This window comes from Rhincodon typus, chromosome 3, assembly GCF_021869965.1.
Source record: "Rhincodon typus isolate 14 chromosome 3, sRhiTyp1.1, whole genome shotgun sequence".
Taxonomy (NCBI): domain Eukaryota; kingdom Metazoa; phylum Chordata; class Chondrichthyes; order Orectolobiformes; family Rhincodontidae; genus Rhincodon; species Rhincodon typus.
Window position 1 is genome coordinate 94,207,787 of NC_063334.1, and position 18,036 is coordinate 94,225,822.

At 41.1% G+C, this 18,036-nt stretch overlaps 1 protein-coding gene across 2 annotated transcripts; it reads left to right on the top strand.

Moving 5' to 3' along the window:
• The first annotated feature begins 1,740 nt into the window (after window positions 1-1,740).
• On the top strand, window positions 1,741-14,482 carry smn1 (survival of motor neuron 1, telomeric). 2 transcript variants are annotated; one of them, XR_007261804.1, is made up of 8 exons: window positions 1,741-1,875; window positions 2,054-2,125; window positions 5,888-6,010; window positions 7,992-8,186; window positions 8,283-8,444; window positions 10,572-10,647; window positions 11,917-12,030; window positions 14,410-14,482. XR_007261804.1 is itself a non-coding variant. In XM_020510436.2 (8 exons), exons 1-8 carry the CDS (start codon window positions 1,819-1,821, stop codon window positions 14,461-14,463), a joined length of 849 nt encoding a protein of 282 aa, XP_020366025.2. In that variant the 5' UTR covers window positions 1,741-1,818; the 3' UTR covers window positions 14,464-14,482. The 2 variants fall into 2 exon arrangements, 1 of the variants encoding a protein (XP_020366025.2); XM_020510436.2 differs by having other exon boundaries at window positions 10,572-10,643.
• Window positions 14,483-18,036: the final 3,554 nt, after the last annotated feature.

Consider the following 18,036-nt stretch of genomic DNA (forward strand, 5'->3'; position numbering starts at 1 on the left):
CATATGTTCAGATGAGGCCAACTTCGACAAGGGAGCCTCCGAAATGTCCACCTTCTTCCTCAACCGAGGTTTCCCCAGCTCCATTGTCGACAGGGCCCTCAACCAGGTCCGATCCAACTCCCGCACTTCTGCCCTCACCCCTTCTCTTCCCTCCCGCAAGAGCGATAGGGTTCCCCTTATGCTTACCTACCATCCCATCAGCATCCACATCCAGAAGATCATCAGACGCCATTTCCGCCACCTCCAGCAAGATGCCACCACCGGACACATATTCCCCTCCCCTCCCCTCCCCTCCCTTGTCCGCCTTCCGCAGGGACGGTTCCCTCTGGGACACCCTGGTCCACACTTCCTTCACCCCCAACACCTCCCCACAGCCCTACGGCATCTTCCCCTGTAACCGGCGAAGGTGCAACACCTGCCCATTTACATCCTCCCTCCCCAGTATCCAAGGGCCCAAATATATTTTCCAGGTGAAACAACACTTCACCTGCACTCCCCAGAATCTAGTCTACTGCATTCGCTGCTCACAATGTGGTCTCCTCTACACTGGGGAAACGAAGTGTAGACTTGGCGACCGCTTTGCAGAACATCTACATTCTACTCGCAAAAAAGACCCTGAACTACCTGTTGCCTGCCACTTCAATGCACCACCCTGCTCCCTGGCCAACATCTCTGTCTCTGGCTTGCTACAGTGTTCCAGTGAAGCCCAACGCAAGCTGGAGAAACAACACCTCATTTTCCGCTTGGGGACCCTACAGCCCTCCGGACGCAATATTGAGTTCAATAATTTTAGGGCCTAAACTCTCCCCTGTCCCAGTCCCCCACCCCACACACATTTTGTTACCACATAGCCTGACATTACACACCCCCTGTTGTTAGTCACTAACAGTCCCCATTAACAACTATTCACCCTCCCAGCCTGATCGTTAGCAACTCCTTTGTCTGTCCAACTGTCTTTCTCTGATGAAGGGTCTAGGCCCGAAACGTCAGCCTTTCTGCTCCTATGATGCTGCTTGGCCTGCTGTGTTCATCCAGCCGTGCACCTTGTTGTCTCGGATTCTCCAGCATCTGCAGTTCCTACTATCTCTGTCTTTCTCTCTCTTCGGGCTCTATCCTATCGTTTACTCCCTACCCCACCCACCTCCCTATTTTCTACATATAAACTGTCCTTTTCCCAGCTGCTATTAGTTCTGAGGAAAGGTCACCGGACCCGAAACGTTAACTCTGTTTTCTCCTTCACAGATGCTGCCAGACCTGCTGAGCCTTTCCAGCAACTTTGTTTTTGTTCCTGATTTACAGCATCCGCAGTTCTTTCTGTTTATAAATACCCGGTACTCCGTTTTACCCTGAGGTCACTTCAAGCACGCCCTTCTGTAGTTAAACCTGTTGCTTAATAGTCACCTAGACACTTAATGTGCTTGTGAATATCATAGATATACATAATAGTGTGTCTGTTTGATGCTCCAGTAACCACAACAGGTTTATAAGTTACCAAAGATAACAAGCACTGCCTCATCAAATGCTGAAAGCAAACTGCTATGACAGTGTCTTCGGAGAGATGTTGGGGAAAAGAAACCTAATCATATGTGAATCAGGGACAGTAATAATTGGGGTGGGGTTTAAGCACCAAAAAATGACAAACAATAATCAGCAAACCCGAGAAAGAGGGTCACAACCCCTGGAGGGAGCAAGGAAGGTGATGCCATGTTCCAATCGCCAGGTCGCCTGAAGATGACACAAACAGTGGTTTGAGCCAATCAGCAGCGTGTTGGTCGCAGTTTGATGAGGTAGTGAGCCGTGTGCAGGAGCTGGGCGCTGATGATGGGGGAGGACAGTCAAGTGGGAGAGGTGGTGTTCAGGCGAGGCTGTGGACAGGTAATGGCGGCTCTGGGCCCGGCCCTGGCGATCGGTGACTAACCGAGTGGGGCAGGGCTTCGGGGGCGGGTGGGATTCCCTCTTCTCTTCAGCCCGGGAACTGGGATCCCGCTCACCTGCCTCCCCAGTTTCCTCCTAGTCCAGCCGGCCGCTCATTCTGTCCTTTTCCTCATTTCAGAGCGACGACTCGGATATTTGGGATGACACGGCGCTGATAAAAGCCTACGATAAGGCGGTGACCTCCTTCAAAGTAAGTTCGCTTCATGCACTGAAGTCACGGGGAACTGGTTTAGATCACACGTTCAAAACAAAATCCCCAAAGAAATCGGAAGTAACTGGGGAAACTCAGCAAGTCTGGCAGCATCTATGGAGAGAAAGCAGAGTTAATGTTTCGGGACCGGTGACCCTTCCTCAGAACTGATCATACGTTCAGTTCTGAAGTTCTACCTCTATCATGATTTAGGAAAAGGTCAACATATAACGGGTTCTAACTAGTGTTTTCAATTAAAAATTGGAAGTTATTCTTGAGTAAGAGATTGCGGGTTTACTTTTTGAGACAGTGAATTTCCAGTAAAGTGAATTCCAAAAATATGCAGCAATTCTCTTACTGTATGTTGGGGGTGGAGGTTGGGGGTTGAGAGGGGGGAGATAGAAAAAGTTAACATTTCAGGTGTTTTGACCTCAAAACAATCTACCTTGTGAAGCCTCTTAAGAATACCATTTGTTTCAATGAGATCACCTACCATCCTTCTAACTTCTAATGAAATTTTACAATATTATTTGGAAACATGGGTTTTAAAGTAGAGGTGAATGGATTTTTGCTTTTTAGTTCTGTGAGGATGATTTTTTCTTCTCTTAAAAGATCAGAAACTCCCTTTTTTGTAAGCAGAGTCAAAATAGCATTAAGGTGCAGGGCTGGATGAACACAGCAGGCCAAGCAGTTTTCTGATGAAGGGTCTAGGCCCGAAACGTCAGCTGTCCTGCTCAAGGGTCTAGGCCTGAAACGTCAGCCGTCCTGCTCCTATGATGCTGCTTGGCCTGCTGTGTTCATCCAGCCCTGCACCTTGTTGTCTCGGATTCTCCAGCATCTGCAGTTCCTACTATCTCTGATTCAAAATAGCATTAAAGTGACTACGCAAGGTATCTGATAAGATTATTGCTGAGGTGTTTACTAAGTTGAGCTTTTATGACCTATAGAAGGGGCCCAGAATCCAGAAGCAGGTTGAATTCAGAAGAAAAGATCTGTACAGCAGATCTACTGTTAACAACCTCAGATTCAGTGAATTCGCCTGAAAGCCAGAGAATTGCAGATGACACAAAAATAGGTGAAGGGACAGGTAGTGTTGAGGAAGCGGGGAGGCTACAGAATGACATAGACTTGTTGGTGAGTGGGCAAAGAAATAGCAGATGAAATACAATGTGGGAAAATATGAGGTTATATGTTTTGATAGGAAGAGTAGAAGTATAGCCTATTTTCTAAATGGGGAAAAGCTTTGGAGTCCAAGTACAGGATTCTCTTAAGGTTAACATACAGGTTCACTTGGTGTTTAGGAAGGCAGTTGCAATGTTGGCATTCATTTCAAGAGGGTTAGAATACAACAGTAGAGATGTAATGTAGGCGCTACATAAAGTTCTGGTCAGACTGCATTTGGAATATTGTGAACAGTTTTCGGCCTTGTATCTAAGGAAAGATGTACTGGCTTTGGGGGTTCAGAGGTGGTTTACAGGAATAATCCCATGAATGAAGGGCTTGTCATATGAAGAGCGTTTGAGGACTCTAGGTATGTACGTGATGGAATTTAGAAGCATGAAGGTTGATCAAATTGAAAGTTAGAAGATACTGAGAGGCCTAGATAGAGTTGTCTTGGAGAAGATGTCTCCATTAGTAGGAGAGACTAGGACCTGAGGGCACAGCCTCAGAGTGAGGGGATGACCCTTCCAGAAGCTGGTGACTCTGTGGATCTCACTGCCACAGAGGGCTGTGGAGGCCAAGTCATTGAGTGTATTTGAGACAGAGAGATTGATTCTTGATTAGTAAGGGGATCAAGGCTTCGAGAGAGAAGGCAAGAGAATGGGATTGGGAAAGATATCAGCTATGATCGAATGGTGGAGCAGACTGAGGCTGATTGGCCTAATTATGTTCCTGTATCTTATGATCTTTTGGAATCATCTGCTGAATGTGCAGAAAGTCTCCAAAAATGCATGCAATCTTAGTGACTAGTGACTTAGTGAGGAGAAATAGAAATAACAATAGGAGAAACCAAGGATAGAATTTATAAACCAATAATTGAAATGAGTGACTGATCTTTGTAGCAATGATTGTACATTTTCTGTCCATGTGGAGTGTGTTCTTGCTGCCTTAGTGTCTTTATTTTATGGAATATTTTGAGATTGTAAATTGACTGACCATTAAAACAAACTGGAATTGGATTAGTTTATGATCAAGAGTAGAGAAATTTAGTTTGAGATAGAAGAACATTTTTCAAAGTTTGGAACATGTAGGGCAAATTCTGTGAAACAAAGGGCCAATATCTTTTGTCTTTGCTGGTATTCTATTTACTTAAGATTGACGCTTGCACTGTTCAGTGACCATAAGGGCTAACATGGCTGAGACAGAACCTATCTTCACCTAATGGTCAAATCCAATAAATGGTAAAAGTGGTTTGGTAAGCAGTTAGTCTGATTTTGATGGTGTTATTTGCAGGAAGAATTTTGGGTAAGACAGTGGAACAGCTTCCCTTTTTTTTGTTGGTGCAATCACATCTAGGAGTCTATTTGTTCAGAGTATGGTCAATCATCATTTTATGTGATCTATTAAACAGTAGTACTAAATGGAGAGTATATCTGTGATCCAGTTTGCACTGTTGATTTTTAAGTTTTGCTTGATTGGTTCCTGTGCACACTAATGTTCAAAGCACAGGAAGATCATGGCACAGTTCTGGGCTTTGGATTGCTGTAGCAAGCTAGTCACAGCCCAAAAGGCCTCTCTGGTTTCTATTTAGTGATCCATATTTCCCTCCTGCCTCAGCTATTCTGCTAACGGCATTCCTAGCCAGTCCAAAGGCCCTGCATTTAGAAATGTGCCTGATATCTAGAAATATTGTAGAATCACCAGAGACCCAATGGGGGAAAACCCCTTTAGATCTGTGTTGTATAATGTTTATTTTGCGTATCCTGTTTGCTATTTCAATCTCTGAAGATTGACTGAAATACCAGAGAGACAAGATGAGATGCAAACTTTTCAGCTGTCATATTTTACTTATTTCTCAACTAAGTGCAGAATCCTTCTTAAGGACATGCCATTCCATCTCAATTAGCTGACTTGCTTAACTTTGGTCAGCCTTCTGAAATGGACTGGTGCTATAGGTTTCTCCTCATTAGGCTAGGCTTTCCTAGATCAAACTGACTTTCAAAGTCTTGTTTTCTGTTTTCTCTGTCTCAGTCAATCTGAGTTTTGTGTACATTGTTTTGCCAGTATGGTTTGCACTTTAAAAAGATTTGTTGTTTTCAGAAGAGTGGCCATCCTGAATGGTGGAGTTTGGATCAACTCTCTGACCCTGATTATGGAATTCCAAATCCAGTAGAAAAATAAGGCTTGGGAATCAGAGTTCAGTGCCTGAGACCTGTTTCCACTTCTTTATATCATTCTCTTCCACCACCACCACCAACCCCCCAAGTACTCGGGGAAGTGTCTGGTTTCTGCTTTGTTCTCTGAGGAGGCAGAAAACATTTAAGATATAATGAGGATCTAAGACCCTGAGCTCAGATGTCTATGAAGGTTTAATCTTAAAGGTCCAAAAGGTGTAGGAGTAGAAATAGGTAGTTCTCCACTCGAGTCGGTTCTGGCATTCAGTGAGGTCATGGCTGTTCTAATAATCTACAATCTCCTGATTTATTCCCATAAGTCTTGATTCCCTTAAAAACTAATTAATTTTCTTTCTCTGGGGAGCACAAAAATTTGTGTCAATGATTCCTGGAATTTTTTAATTATGATGATCTCCTTTTTCTTCAGAATGCTCTGAAGAATGGTGAATATATTCAGCCGTATACCAAGGATTGCAGTGGAACTGGAACAAAACAAAAACAGAAGAAAAACAAAAACAGAAAGAAGAGTCATGTGCATCTGGAGAGAAAGGTATAATACCTTTTCTTACTTAGATCCTATAAATTAAAACTACTGGGTATTTTTGGAGAGAATGTAGAAGAGAAGACAGATGTTTAGTGGTCACAGATGTGATTCAGGGATGGTATGTTTCAAATGCAGAGCTCTCTGAAGGAGCAGGGTGAATATCCAGAGGTTGTGATACATATTGATGCCAATGGCAAACGTAGAAAGGCGAATTAGATCCTGGAGATTATAAGCAGCTAAGAAGGAGAAGAATGAGCAGGACCTCAAATAGAGTAATGCTGAATTACTTCCTGTGGCTTATTCTTATGGCAGTAAGTATAAAAATGGAGGACAGCCCAGACGAAAACCTGGCTAGAGAGAGGGTGCAGGAGGGAGGGCTTTGGAATTGGTTCCGTAGATGGTGAGACCTGTATAGGAACAGTGGGTCATTCATAAATCAGGAATTCCCAAACCATGATTCTAAATCCCCATTGGGGTTTCAGGCTGATCTTTCCTGCTCCTGTTTTGCCCAAACATTTGATCAGTTGCTGGAATTAAATTTGATAAGTCACCAATAGCAGATAGAATGCCAGAAGAAGTGAGGTGACAACTGTTAAGGACTTGGCCATAATCTTTTGACACTTCTGGGTAAGTATTTACTTTCTCTTAGACCCAATTTGAGTCAGCACTCGATGCTTAATTGTCATTTGAGACTTTGACAGTTCAAGCAATAGGATATTTTTGTGGCCACAGATGTGATTCAAAGATGATAAGTTGCAGCTGCAGGGCTGTCTGAATGAGCAGGGTGAATATGGGCACCAATGGCAAAAGTAGAAAGAGGGATGGTGATACGGCTGAGGAAATCTTTATTAAGTAATAAAGAACTGTGCTAGGAATAGTGTCCTGCAGAATCAAATAACTCATTGTAGAAAGGGCTTTAAACTAATTAGATGGGGCCCTGAACTGAGTTTAATACAGACGTTGAAACAAATGAGTAGGATTCGTAAGGGTACACAACAACAAAACAGGCCATCCAACCTAACCTAGCCAGCACTTACACTCGACTCAAACTGTCATCTGCCTCAACTCAACTAAATCTACCATTGTAACCTTCTATTCACTTTGCCTTCCGGCTAGTTTCTCCTTAATAATTCTGAAATAATTTGTGAATCTGTGGCTTGCTGTGATGGGGAGCTAAAATTGTCTCTGGATGAAAGCCAGGATGAATGTTTTGACTGAAAGTTTTCACAAATTAAGATATGGATGATGAAAGACATTCGGGCTAGAAACTGATCAAGAATTTGATATCAACAAATGTGGGCTCGATTTTTGAGAGGTTATTTGTGCAGAATATAAGGCTATTATTAGTTTAGCTTGTGAAAAACTTTGTACTCTCAAACACTGGAAATATTGAACAGGTCTGGTAACATGAATGGAAAGGGGAATAAAGTTGATGATTTGAGTCTAATACACTCTTCTGAAGAATGTCATACGGAAACACAAATGTTAACTTTTTTTTCTGCTCCACAGATGCTGCCAGACTTACTGAGTTTTTCCAGGACTTGACAGCTTTTAGTTCACATTTCCAGCATTTACAGTACTTTACCTTTTAAAATATTGATGTTACTTTAAAGCTTTATATTGGAGTTGCTATTTCTCTACACTATTGTGCACAAGCAGTACCAATGTGAACAATGTTATGCAATAGACAACGCTGATGACATAAGTGTGTGTCAATCTTAGGTTTGAAGACTTCTTCCTTATTTGTATTCATGCCTCTTCATATTGTTCTTTGTGTTAATGATCACTTAAGCCAGACATTGACAGCTTGTGAATGACTTTTATCATTTGGTTTTTGTTTTGTATTCAAATGTTTAAAAGACTTCTTCCTCTGAATGAGATATTGATATATTCAGTGCAGTATTTTGTTTTCTCAGTGTAAAATAAGACGCTAGAGAAAATGAAATTTAAGCTATTGATTTCTGTCTTGTCCCAATTCAAAACACAGTGGCGAGTTGGTGACCCCTGTAACGCAGTGTGGTCTGAAGATGGCAACATGTACCCGGCAACGATTCAGTCCGTTAATGAAAAACGTGGAACGTGTGTGGTGATGTATACTGGTTATGGAAACGAAGAGGAGCAGAATCTAGCAGAGCTGCTTCCAGCTGACAGCTCTGAGGCAGAGAATGAGAGTCCTAAACAGGTGAGCAATAATAATTTGTGCTTTTGCTATGCACGTTATCTTTCAAACCAAAATCTGGCAATACTATTTAACAGCTGTTTCCTTTTTTGTGATTAGAAAAATGGGCTCAACCAGCAATCAACAGATGAAAGTGATGCTGTTTCACCTGCCTATAAATCTCGCCAATCAAATGAAACCAAATTAAAAACACCATTGGATCAGTTTACCTGGAATCACTGTCTTCCCCCTCAACCACCACAAATGCCAGGATTTGGCTTTGTAAGTGCTTGAATAGAAATGTCTGGTGAAATTTTATTATTAATTTTTAGATTACATATGTACAAAATATATTTTTTGCCTTATCTCCATAAGTATATTTTTAAAAGAATGTTTCTTTTATGTAACTTACTCTGTCAAGAATTTTAGTTAAGTTGAAGAAAGATTCATTACTTCATGTCCTGCATGTGTGCATCTACCTTGTCTTGAAATTAAAGGATTATTGCCAGATTTTAAATTCTTTTTGCTGTTTTTATCTTCAAGTTACTTTGTTCATCCTGATCTCCTGTTAGTCAGTGCCCTTGATTTCTTGCTCTGTTTCTCGCTGCTGTTTTCTAGTCCATTCTTTCTCTTGTGTCCTGTTTATTCTTCCTCTCAACATGCCCAGCCCCACCATGCCTCATGCTTTATTTTGCTTTTGAGCTGTTTGCAGCTTTTGAGCAGTTTGTGCTCCAGGCATTTTTCTGAACAATGCATGTAACGGGAATGGGAGTTTACTACCTTGTGTGTGCGCGCTGATGCTATATAAGTGGTATTGAACTATATTTAAATGATTCTGTTCAATTCCGATAATTGTATTTACAAAAAAAAAGTAGAGTTCTTTTTATTCTTTTATGTAAAATGTACATTTCTAGAAATGCCAGGATTTGCCCATGCCTAATGCACTTGAGTGATAAGAAGCCACTTTTGAGTTGTGCATCCATTTGAGGCAGGTACACTCATGGTGCCATTAGGAAGGGAATTCTCGCATTTTTCATGCCATGACATAGAAGGAGTAGTAATACAGTTCCAAATCAGGATAGTGTGTGGCTTGGATGGGATTTTGTGGTTCCTGCTGCTGTGATGCATTTGCCGCTTTTGTCCTAGATGGTAAAGGTCATAGGTTTGGGAAGCAATGCATCTTGTAGATGATATACACTGCTGCCATTATATCCCATTGGTAGATGGAGTGTATGTAGAAGGTGGCAGGCAGGGTGCTAATCTGTCAAGCTGTTTTATCTTCAATTGTTGAATTACTTGGGTGGTGTAGGAGCTGCTCTTATCTCAGCAAGTGGGGAGTATTCCATCGCACTGTGTAATGTGTAGAAGAGTCACATTTGACTCGATACACTAATTGTGTTTCTCTCTCCACAGATGCTGCCAGACATGCTGAGTATTTCCAGCACTTTCTGTTTTTATTTCCATATTCCATCATGCTCCTGACTTGTGCCTTCTAGATGGTGGACAGGCTTTGGAAAGTCAGGAGGTGAGTTAATTGCCTTGAAATTCACAGCCTTTGACCAAGTCTTGTAGATGCAAAATTTATATGGATAAGTTCAGATCAGTTTCTTGTCAGTGTATCCTCCTCTAGGCAGTTGTCATTGGAAGATTCTGTGATGGTATTGCTGATGAATGTCGGGGGGATAGTTAGATTCTCTTGTTGGAAATGGTAATTGCCTGGTACTTGCGTTGCATGACCGTTACTTGCTACTTAACAGTACAAAACAGACTATTGTTCAGGCTTGGCTCCATATTGACGCAGACTGCTTAGTGCCAGAGGTATTAAGTGATATGCAGCATTGTACAATCATCAGCGAATGTACCCCACTTCCAACTTCCAACCTTATGATGGAGGGAAGATCATTTGCTGAAGCAGCTGATGGTGTTTGAGCCAGGAGTCTACCCTGAGGTTGACCTTTAATAACCATAATCTTCCTAAAGTGCTAGTATTATTCCAAGCAGAAGAATATAAGAAATAGAAGCAGGGATAGCATGCTCCATTAATAAAGATAATTCTTAGTTACCTTATGTTAATTTGCATTAAGTTTGTTTTTTTTTAGTTAAGGGCTTGTTCGTTTATAGACTTCCAAAATCATGGGAAGTATAAAACAAAGTTGAGATCAAAGTAGAGAAATGAATATGAACAACAAAAGTGATCTCCAATTTTAATTAATCAAGTCACCAGTTGGGACAGTGATTAGAGAAAAAGGTTGGAATTCTTAATGTGTGTGTGTGTGTGTGCGCTTAGAAGAATTTGCTTGCATGGAGGTTATATGTTAATATGGACTTTATAGACTGAATGATCTGTTTCTCTTGCATCTTCTATGTATTTTTATATTGTCATATAATCTGCTTTTTTGTTCTCTACAGCCCGGTGCAAAATTTCACGGTCCACCGCCTTTCCTACCTGGATGGTTACCAACAGTTCCAGCAGGACCACCAGTGAGTGAGTTTCTTGTTATGCAGTACCAAAAACTGCAGGTAGAATTCTTGGGGTGGCTGCTGTGTACAATTAATTGCAGTGTTGTACAGGAGCCGATAAATACTCCTAAACAAAATCAGAAATTGCTGGAAAAACTCTGCAGGTCAGGCAGTATCTGTGGAGAGAAAGCAGAATTAACGTTTTGGATCCAGTGACTCTTTGTCAGACTGATAGTAGCTAAGAAAAAGTTGGTACATAAGCTGGAGAAGGGGTGGGTAGAGTGGGAAGGAATAAATGATAGGTGGTGATGGAACTCCGAGAGAGAGAAAAATGGTTGGGCAGGTAAAGGAATGGTAAAGGTCAGCTCCGGAGAATGAATGGCTGCTAATGGGGATCATTAGTAGCTGACAGTGGGTTGTAAATGGTAGCAGCCCATGTGATGACAAGGCCTGCTATTTGGGGATTGGGGTAACGACATGGGAAAAGGTGCTCAGGCCCTGAAATTATTGAACTCTATGTTCGGCCCAGAAGGTTGCAGGGTTCCCAAGCAGAAAATGAATTGTTCCTCCAGCTTGCACTGAGCTTCACTGGATAAATATTCCTGATGCTTTGATTTGCACATGTAGCATTTTAATGCCTAAATTAATGGGATTTTTGAGTAAGTTGCTGAATTTTTAAGCAATAGTGTGTTGCTACTTTGAGGTTGAATAACATAAAATTTGGTTAGACTTGTTTTCTATGTTTCTTTGATCACAGGTTAAATTGTGCTTTGATGTCTACTCACCACTGTTAATGATCATTTAATGAGCTCAATTTAAAAATGCTTTATTTGTAAAATGTTGCAATATGTCTTTAACTACATTTGTTATATTGAAAATTGTCAAAACGCAGAATTGTGTGGTTTAACTATTTTCTCAATTTAAATTCTTGACTGATTTTACTTTAACAAGTTGTGAAATGTATTAGTGTCACTTTCTATTTTCTTACAGTGCCCAGTGTTGGTTATGTTGCTTGATTTTTATTCTTGGCCACAGTTGGAGTAGAAAAGGGTATTTGCCCATTTTGTTTTTTGACTGAGGTACATGGATGGGAGAACTGGAGAAATTTAGCCAGATTTCAGTTTTACTCTCATTATATTATAGAACATGACCTAATTAATATTCATTTGAAGATTTTTTTTCTTAAAAAGGATTTGAGGCTGCTTACACTGAAATGTAGAGACAGGAATACCTTTTTACCTTTTTGGAAATTTTAAAATATTTCTTCACTGAACTTTACTTCATTCCAATGTAGTTAATTCCGCCTCCACCTCCAATGGGGCCAGATTCAACTGATGAGGATGAAGAAGCTTTAGGAAGCATGCTAATAGCATGGTACATGAGTGGCTATCACACTGGTTATTATTTGGTAAGTAGTTACAATCTGAAAGTAAACTTCTATGAAACCATTAGTCTTCAATTATACATTGTGTACAAGGACTGTAATTGAGTCAATGAGATGATCATAATTTGTGCTTGTGCATTTTATTTTTGTCCAGCTTGATTTATTTTTCATTCTTGTAGTCTTGAATTTTTAATGTTGATGTCACTTAACCTAGAATTTTTAGAAAATATGTCCCAGACACACTCGAAGTATGTACAGTGAATTATGGATCTACGCAGATCAGGAAAATCACATTCAGTTCTCCAATGTGACTTAGTGAGTAAACAGTAGAGCTTTGCCTCATCAATGTTCAGAGGGTGAAATTTGTCCAAGATTATTGCTTTGTATGGTGATCCAGTTTTCCCTAGTCTATCCACAGACAGTTAGTGTGAAGAGGATTGAGTTTGTTTGCGTTCCTTCCTGCCCTGGTCATTTAGCAAATAGGAGCTAGAGTAGGCTAATCAGTCCCCGAGCCTGCTCTATCACCAACGATATCCTGGTTTAACTTCTAATCACCATTTTCCTGCACTAATCTAGTGATCCTGTGGGAGGAAAGAAAATTTTTTTTTAAACATCGAGTTTTTCACACAGTGAATAATTAATTAGATTCTAGAATGCATTGCCTGCAAATGTGGTGGAGGCAGGTTCATTTGAGGCATTCAAGATGCCATTGGTTAGAAATAGTGTGCAAGGGTATGGGGAAAGGTAGGAGAGTGGCACTCGGTAATGATGCTTGTTTGAAGAGCTGGTGCAGGCATGATGGGCTGAATAGACGTCTTCTGAACTGGAACAGTTCTGTGATTCTGTAATTTTAATATTTAGCAAACTCCCATCTTTACCTTAATATAGAAACAGAGAATAGAGGGAATGTAAAAGTAAAGTTGCTTTATTTATACAATTACCCTGATTATGCATTTCTATGCATTTGCTCGCTCACTCACTCATCTTGTCCAAATCACATGCATCTCTGCATCCTCCTCACAGCCCATCTTCCCATCCAGCTTTTTGTTGCCTGCAAATTTGGAGATCTTGTATTTAGCTCCCTCATATAGATCATTTAAATAGTGTAAATGGCTGTGGTACCCCATTAGTCACTGGCTGCCACTCAGAAAATTACACATTTATTCCTCATCTTCATTTGCCACCTGCCAACCAAGTCTGTATTCGTTCCTGTAGAGTATCTCCAATCTCAAGCGCTTTAACAAAATATGCTAATCTCTTATGTGAGATATTACTAAAGCCTTCTGAAAGTCTAAGTAAACCACATTCACTGGTTCCCCCTCATCAACTGTTGAGTTGCATCCTTGAAGAATTTAATTTCACTTCTGTAAATCCATGCTGACTCTGTCCAGTCCTACCACTGTTTTCCAGTGCTCTGCTATTAAATCTTTTTTAATGGTCTGTAGCACTTTCCCAACTACTGATGTCAGACTAACCAGTTTAAAATTCCCTGTTTTCTCTTTTTTAAAATAATTGGGCTACGTTAGCTACCCTCCAATCCATTGGAAGTGTTCAGATCTATAAAATCTTGAAAGATGACCGCTGAAGCATCCATTGTTTCTAAGCCACTTTCTTGAGGACTCTAGGATGTGGATTTGTCAGCATTTAACCTTATCAATTTCCCCAATACCATTTCCCTACTAATACTGATTTCCTTTAGTTTCCCCCCTCTCACTCGGCCCTGTGTAACCCAACATAGCTAGAGTATTGTGTGAATTTCTGGAATCCACATTATAGGATGGATTGATTGAACTGGAGAATTTTAGTTATAAAGAGAGATTGGATAGACCGGGATTATTTTCCTTGGAGCAGTGGAGACTGAGGTGGCTACATAATTGAGATGCGTATAACTGAGAGGCATAGATAAGGTAGACAAGAAGGAAATTTTCCCATCATGAAGGGATCAGTGAGCAGGGTGCACAGATTTAAAGTAAGGGCAGAAGGAGATGTTTAGAGGAGATGTGAGGACATTTTTAAAAAGCAGAGTGTGGTGGGAATCTGGAACTCATTCCTCTGAGCATGGGAGCGGCGTTTAAGAATGTATTTAGATGCACACTTGCGATGCCAAGGCTTATGGATCTTATGCTGGAAAATGGGATTAGAGTAGGTAAGGCTGAGCTTTTGACTGCTGCAGACTTGATGGGCCAAAGGGATTTTTCTGTGCTGTAACCTGTGTGATGCACTCTAAAACCTATTTTCACCAGAACATTGATCATCTTACCTAATACTTTAGGCTCTATTTTGTTTTGTTATGTGATGCTCCTGTGAATCACTTTGTGATATTTCTTATGTCCAAGGTGTTATATAAAAATGTTGAGGACAAAGACAAGTTTGACACCATTGCTCATTCTATTTTTTCCTTAGGGTCTCAAGCAAGGGCGAATGGAAGCAGGCATGGGGAAGAATCCTCGTTCTTAGTTTGTTAGAAAAGTAAGCATACTTATTTTAATCAGTTCCTGAAGGTACTGAAACTTGTATGTTTGCTATTTCAGAGTTGATATCAACCCTGTGATAAATCAATATGTATTAACTTAGATGGTTATTAACCTAGAGAATCTCCAAGCTATTTAGCTGTGGAGGGAATTGGAACCAGAATGATTGTGTTCTTATCCCAGGTTCATGTCCACCTGGGACCATTAAATGAGAAGCTGTTGCTAACGTTTTATTGCTGCTTTCTAATCCAGAAGCACAAAAGCAATTGTAGAGCCCAGTTTAGTGTTCAGACTTGCATTTGAAGCTGATTCCTTTTTTTTTCTGGGTAGCATCAGTCTTTTGGGATGTGGGGATTGGTGGCAAAGCCAGCATTTATTGCTCATCCGATTTCTCCTGAACTGAGAGGCTTGCTAAGCCATTTCAGAAGGCAATTAAGAGCCAACCACATAACTGTGGGTCACACATAGATGAGACCAGGTGAAGACAAAAGATTTTCATTCTCTAAAGGACCTGAATGATCCAGATGGGTTTTAAGACACTGACAATAGTTTCATGGTACCATTAGACCAGTTACTTTTTAACTTCCAGATTCATTAATTGAAGTCAAATTCTACCATCAGCCTTGGTGGAATTTGAATCCTCATCCCAGGAACATTAGCACGGGGCTTTGGATTGAGTCCAGTGCCGTTATGCCTCCTCCCCTCTCCAATTATTTTTATTCATTTTCCTGAACAAAAATAAATAGACACAACCTGAAAATACTTCCCTAATGCTAGAGGGCTCTTGTGCAAAGTGGCAGTGTCTGTACCTCTGCACCAAGAAGCCTGGGTTCAAGTTCCACCTGCTGCAGAGTTGGGTCTGAACAGGTTGATGAGAGAATATCTACTTCCCTTTTAATTATAATTGTTATGGCAAAATGAGATTATCTCAATAAACATTCCATTTTTGTTTGTTTTTTTGAATAACTAATTCCCTAAGGTAAATTGTTAGATGCATCACGTGCTATGATACAAGCTGCATATACTGTTCTGGATTTGTGCGGAATCCTGTTTCTGGGTCTTAGAAGGGCCAAAATGGTAGTTGGTACCTTTGTATGGTTTATATGAACAAGGGGCAAGATTAGGTTACTCAGCCGTTTGGGCCTGCTCTGCCATTCAGTAAGATCATAGTAGATCTGATTTTGACCTTGAACTCCACATTCCTGCATATCCCCTTCATAATCTTTCAACTTCTTGGTAATCAAACATCTACCTACCTCTGCCTCTGCCTTAAAAATATTAAAAGATTCTGCATTCACTGCCTTTTGAGAAAGGGAATTTCAAAGACTCTCAATTCTGAAAGAAAAACATGTTTTCTTGTCTCCACCTTTATTGGATGATCCCTTATTTTTAAACTATGACCCCTTGTTCTAGACTCTCTCATACAAAGGGAACATCCATCTGACATCCAGCTGGTCAAGTCCCAAAGGAACTTGCATACCTAAATTTAAGTCTGATTCTTTTGAAACTTAAGGATACAAATCTAGCATGTCTAACTTTTCCCGATAAGATAATCCGCTTATTCCAGGTATTAATTGAGTAAACCTTCTCTGAACTGCTTCCGACGCATTTCATCCTTTTGTAAGTGTGGTGACCAGCACTGTGCACAGTACTCGGATACAGTCTCACCATTGCCCTATATAATTAAAGCGTAACCCCTACTCTTGCATTCAATTCCCCTTGCAATAAAACATAACACTCTATTAGCTTTCCTGATTACTTGCTGTACCTGCATATTAAGCTTGTATGATTTGTGCACAAGGACACCCAAATCTCTGCAACCTCTCATCATTTATTCTTTTTACTAAAATGGACAATTTCCCACCCTGCCACATTATACTCCATTTCATAGAACATAGAACAATATAGCACAGTACAGGCCCTTCGGCCCACAATGTTGTGCCGAAATTTTACCCTAATCCTAAGGTCTATCTAACCTCCACCCCTACCTTATACTATCATCCATACACCTATTTAATAGCCGCTTAAATGCCCCTAATGAGGCCGACTCCACTATCCTCTCCGGCAATGCATTCCACGCCCCTACCACTCTTTGAGTAAAAAATCTATCTCTGACGTCTCCTCTATATCTACCTCCACTCTCTTTAAAACTATGTCCCCTTGTAATAGCTACCTCCACCTTAGGAAAAAGTCTCTGGCTGTCCACTCTATCTATGCCTCTGATCATTTTGTACACCTCTATCAAGTCACCTCTCATCCTTCGTCGTTCTAAAGAGAAAAGCCCTAGCTCTCTCAACCTTTCCTCATAAGACCTTCCCTCCATTCCAGGCAACATCCTGGTAAATCTCTGCACCTTTTCCAACGCTTCCGCATCTTTCCTATAATGATTCGACCAGAACTGGACACAATACTCCAGATGTGGCCAAACCAGGGTTTTGTATAGCTGGAGCATAACTTCATGGCTCTTGAACTCAATCCTTCTATTAACGAAACTAACACACCACACGCCTTCTTAACAACTCTATCCACCTGGGTGGTAGCTTTCAGGGAACTGTGGACATGAACCCCAAGATCCCTCTGCTCCGTCACACTCCCAACAATCTTTCCCTTAACTCCGTATTCTGCTTTCACGTTTGTCCTTCCAAAATTAATCACCTCACACTTTTCAGGGTTAAACTCCATCTGCCACTTCTCAGCCCAGCTCTGCATCCTATCAATGTCCCTTTGTAACTTAGAACAGCCCTCCGCACTATCCACAACGTGACCCACCTTCGTATCGTCCGCGAACTTACTAATCCACCCTTCCACTCCTTCGTCCAGATCATTTACAAAAATCACAAATAAAAGAGTACCCAGAACTAATCCTTGTGGTACACCACTCGTAACTGAGCACCATGTTGAATATTTTCCATCCACTACCACCCTTTTGTCTTCTAAGGGTCAGCCAATTCTGAATCCAATCTGCAACATTTCCCCCTATCCCATGCCTCCTTACCTTCTGCATTAAGCCTACCATGGGGAACCTTATCAAATGCCTGACTGAAATCCATGTATACCACATCCATTGCTCTACCTTGGTCCACGTGTTTGGTCACCTCTTCAAAGAATTCAGTAAGTTTTGTGAGACATGATCTACCCCTCACAAATCCATGCTGACTATCACGAATCAAACTGTGCCTTTCCAAGTGATCATAAATCCTATCTCTCAGAGCCCTTTCCAGTAATTTGCCCACCACTGATGTAAGACTAACTGGCCTGTAATTTCTGGGGTTATCCCTATTCCAGTTTTTGAACAAGGGAATGACGTTTGCCTGTCTCCAATCTTCCGGCACTATACCCATGGACAGTGAGGACGAAAAGATCATCGCCACGGGTCCTGCGATCTCTTCCCTCGCTTCCCATGGAATCCTTGGATAAATCCCATCAGACCGAGGGGACTTATCTATCTTCAAGTTCCTCAAAATTCCTAGTACAGCTTCCTTACTAACATCGATCTCCTCTAGCCTACCAGCCTGTTTTACACTGTCCTCCTCTACAACTAGGTCCCTCTCAGTTGTGA

Coding starts and splice junctions, on each gene's coding strand:
- smn1 (XM_020510436.2), top strand. CDS start 1,819: ATGATGGGGGAGGACAGTCAAGTGGGAGAGGTGGTGTTCAGGCGAGGC. Junction 1,876..2,053: donor TCAGGCGAGGCTGTGGACAG/GTAATGGCGGCT, acceptor TCCTCATTTCAG/AGCGACGACTCGGATATTTG. Junction 8,445..10,571: donor AAATGCCAGGATTTGGCTTT/GTAAGTGCTTGA, acceptor TGTTCTCTACAG/CCCGGTGCAAAATTTCACGG.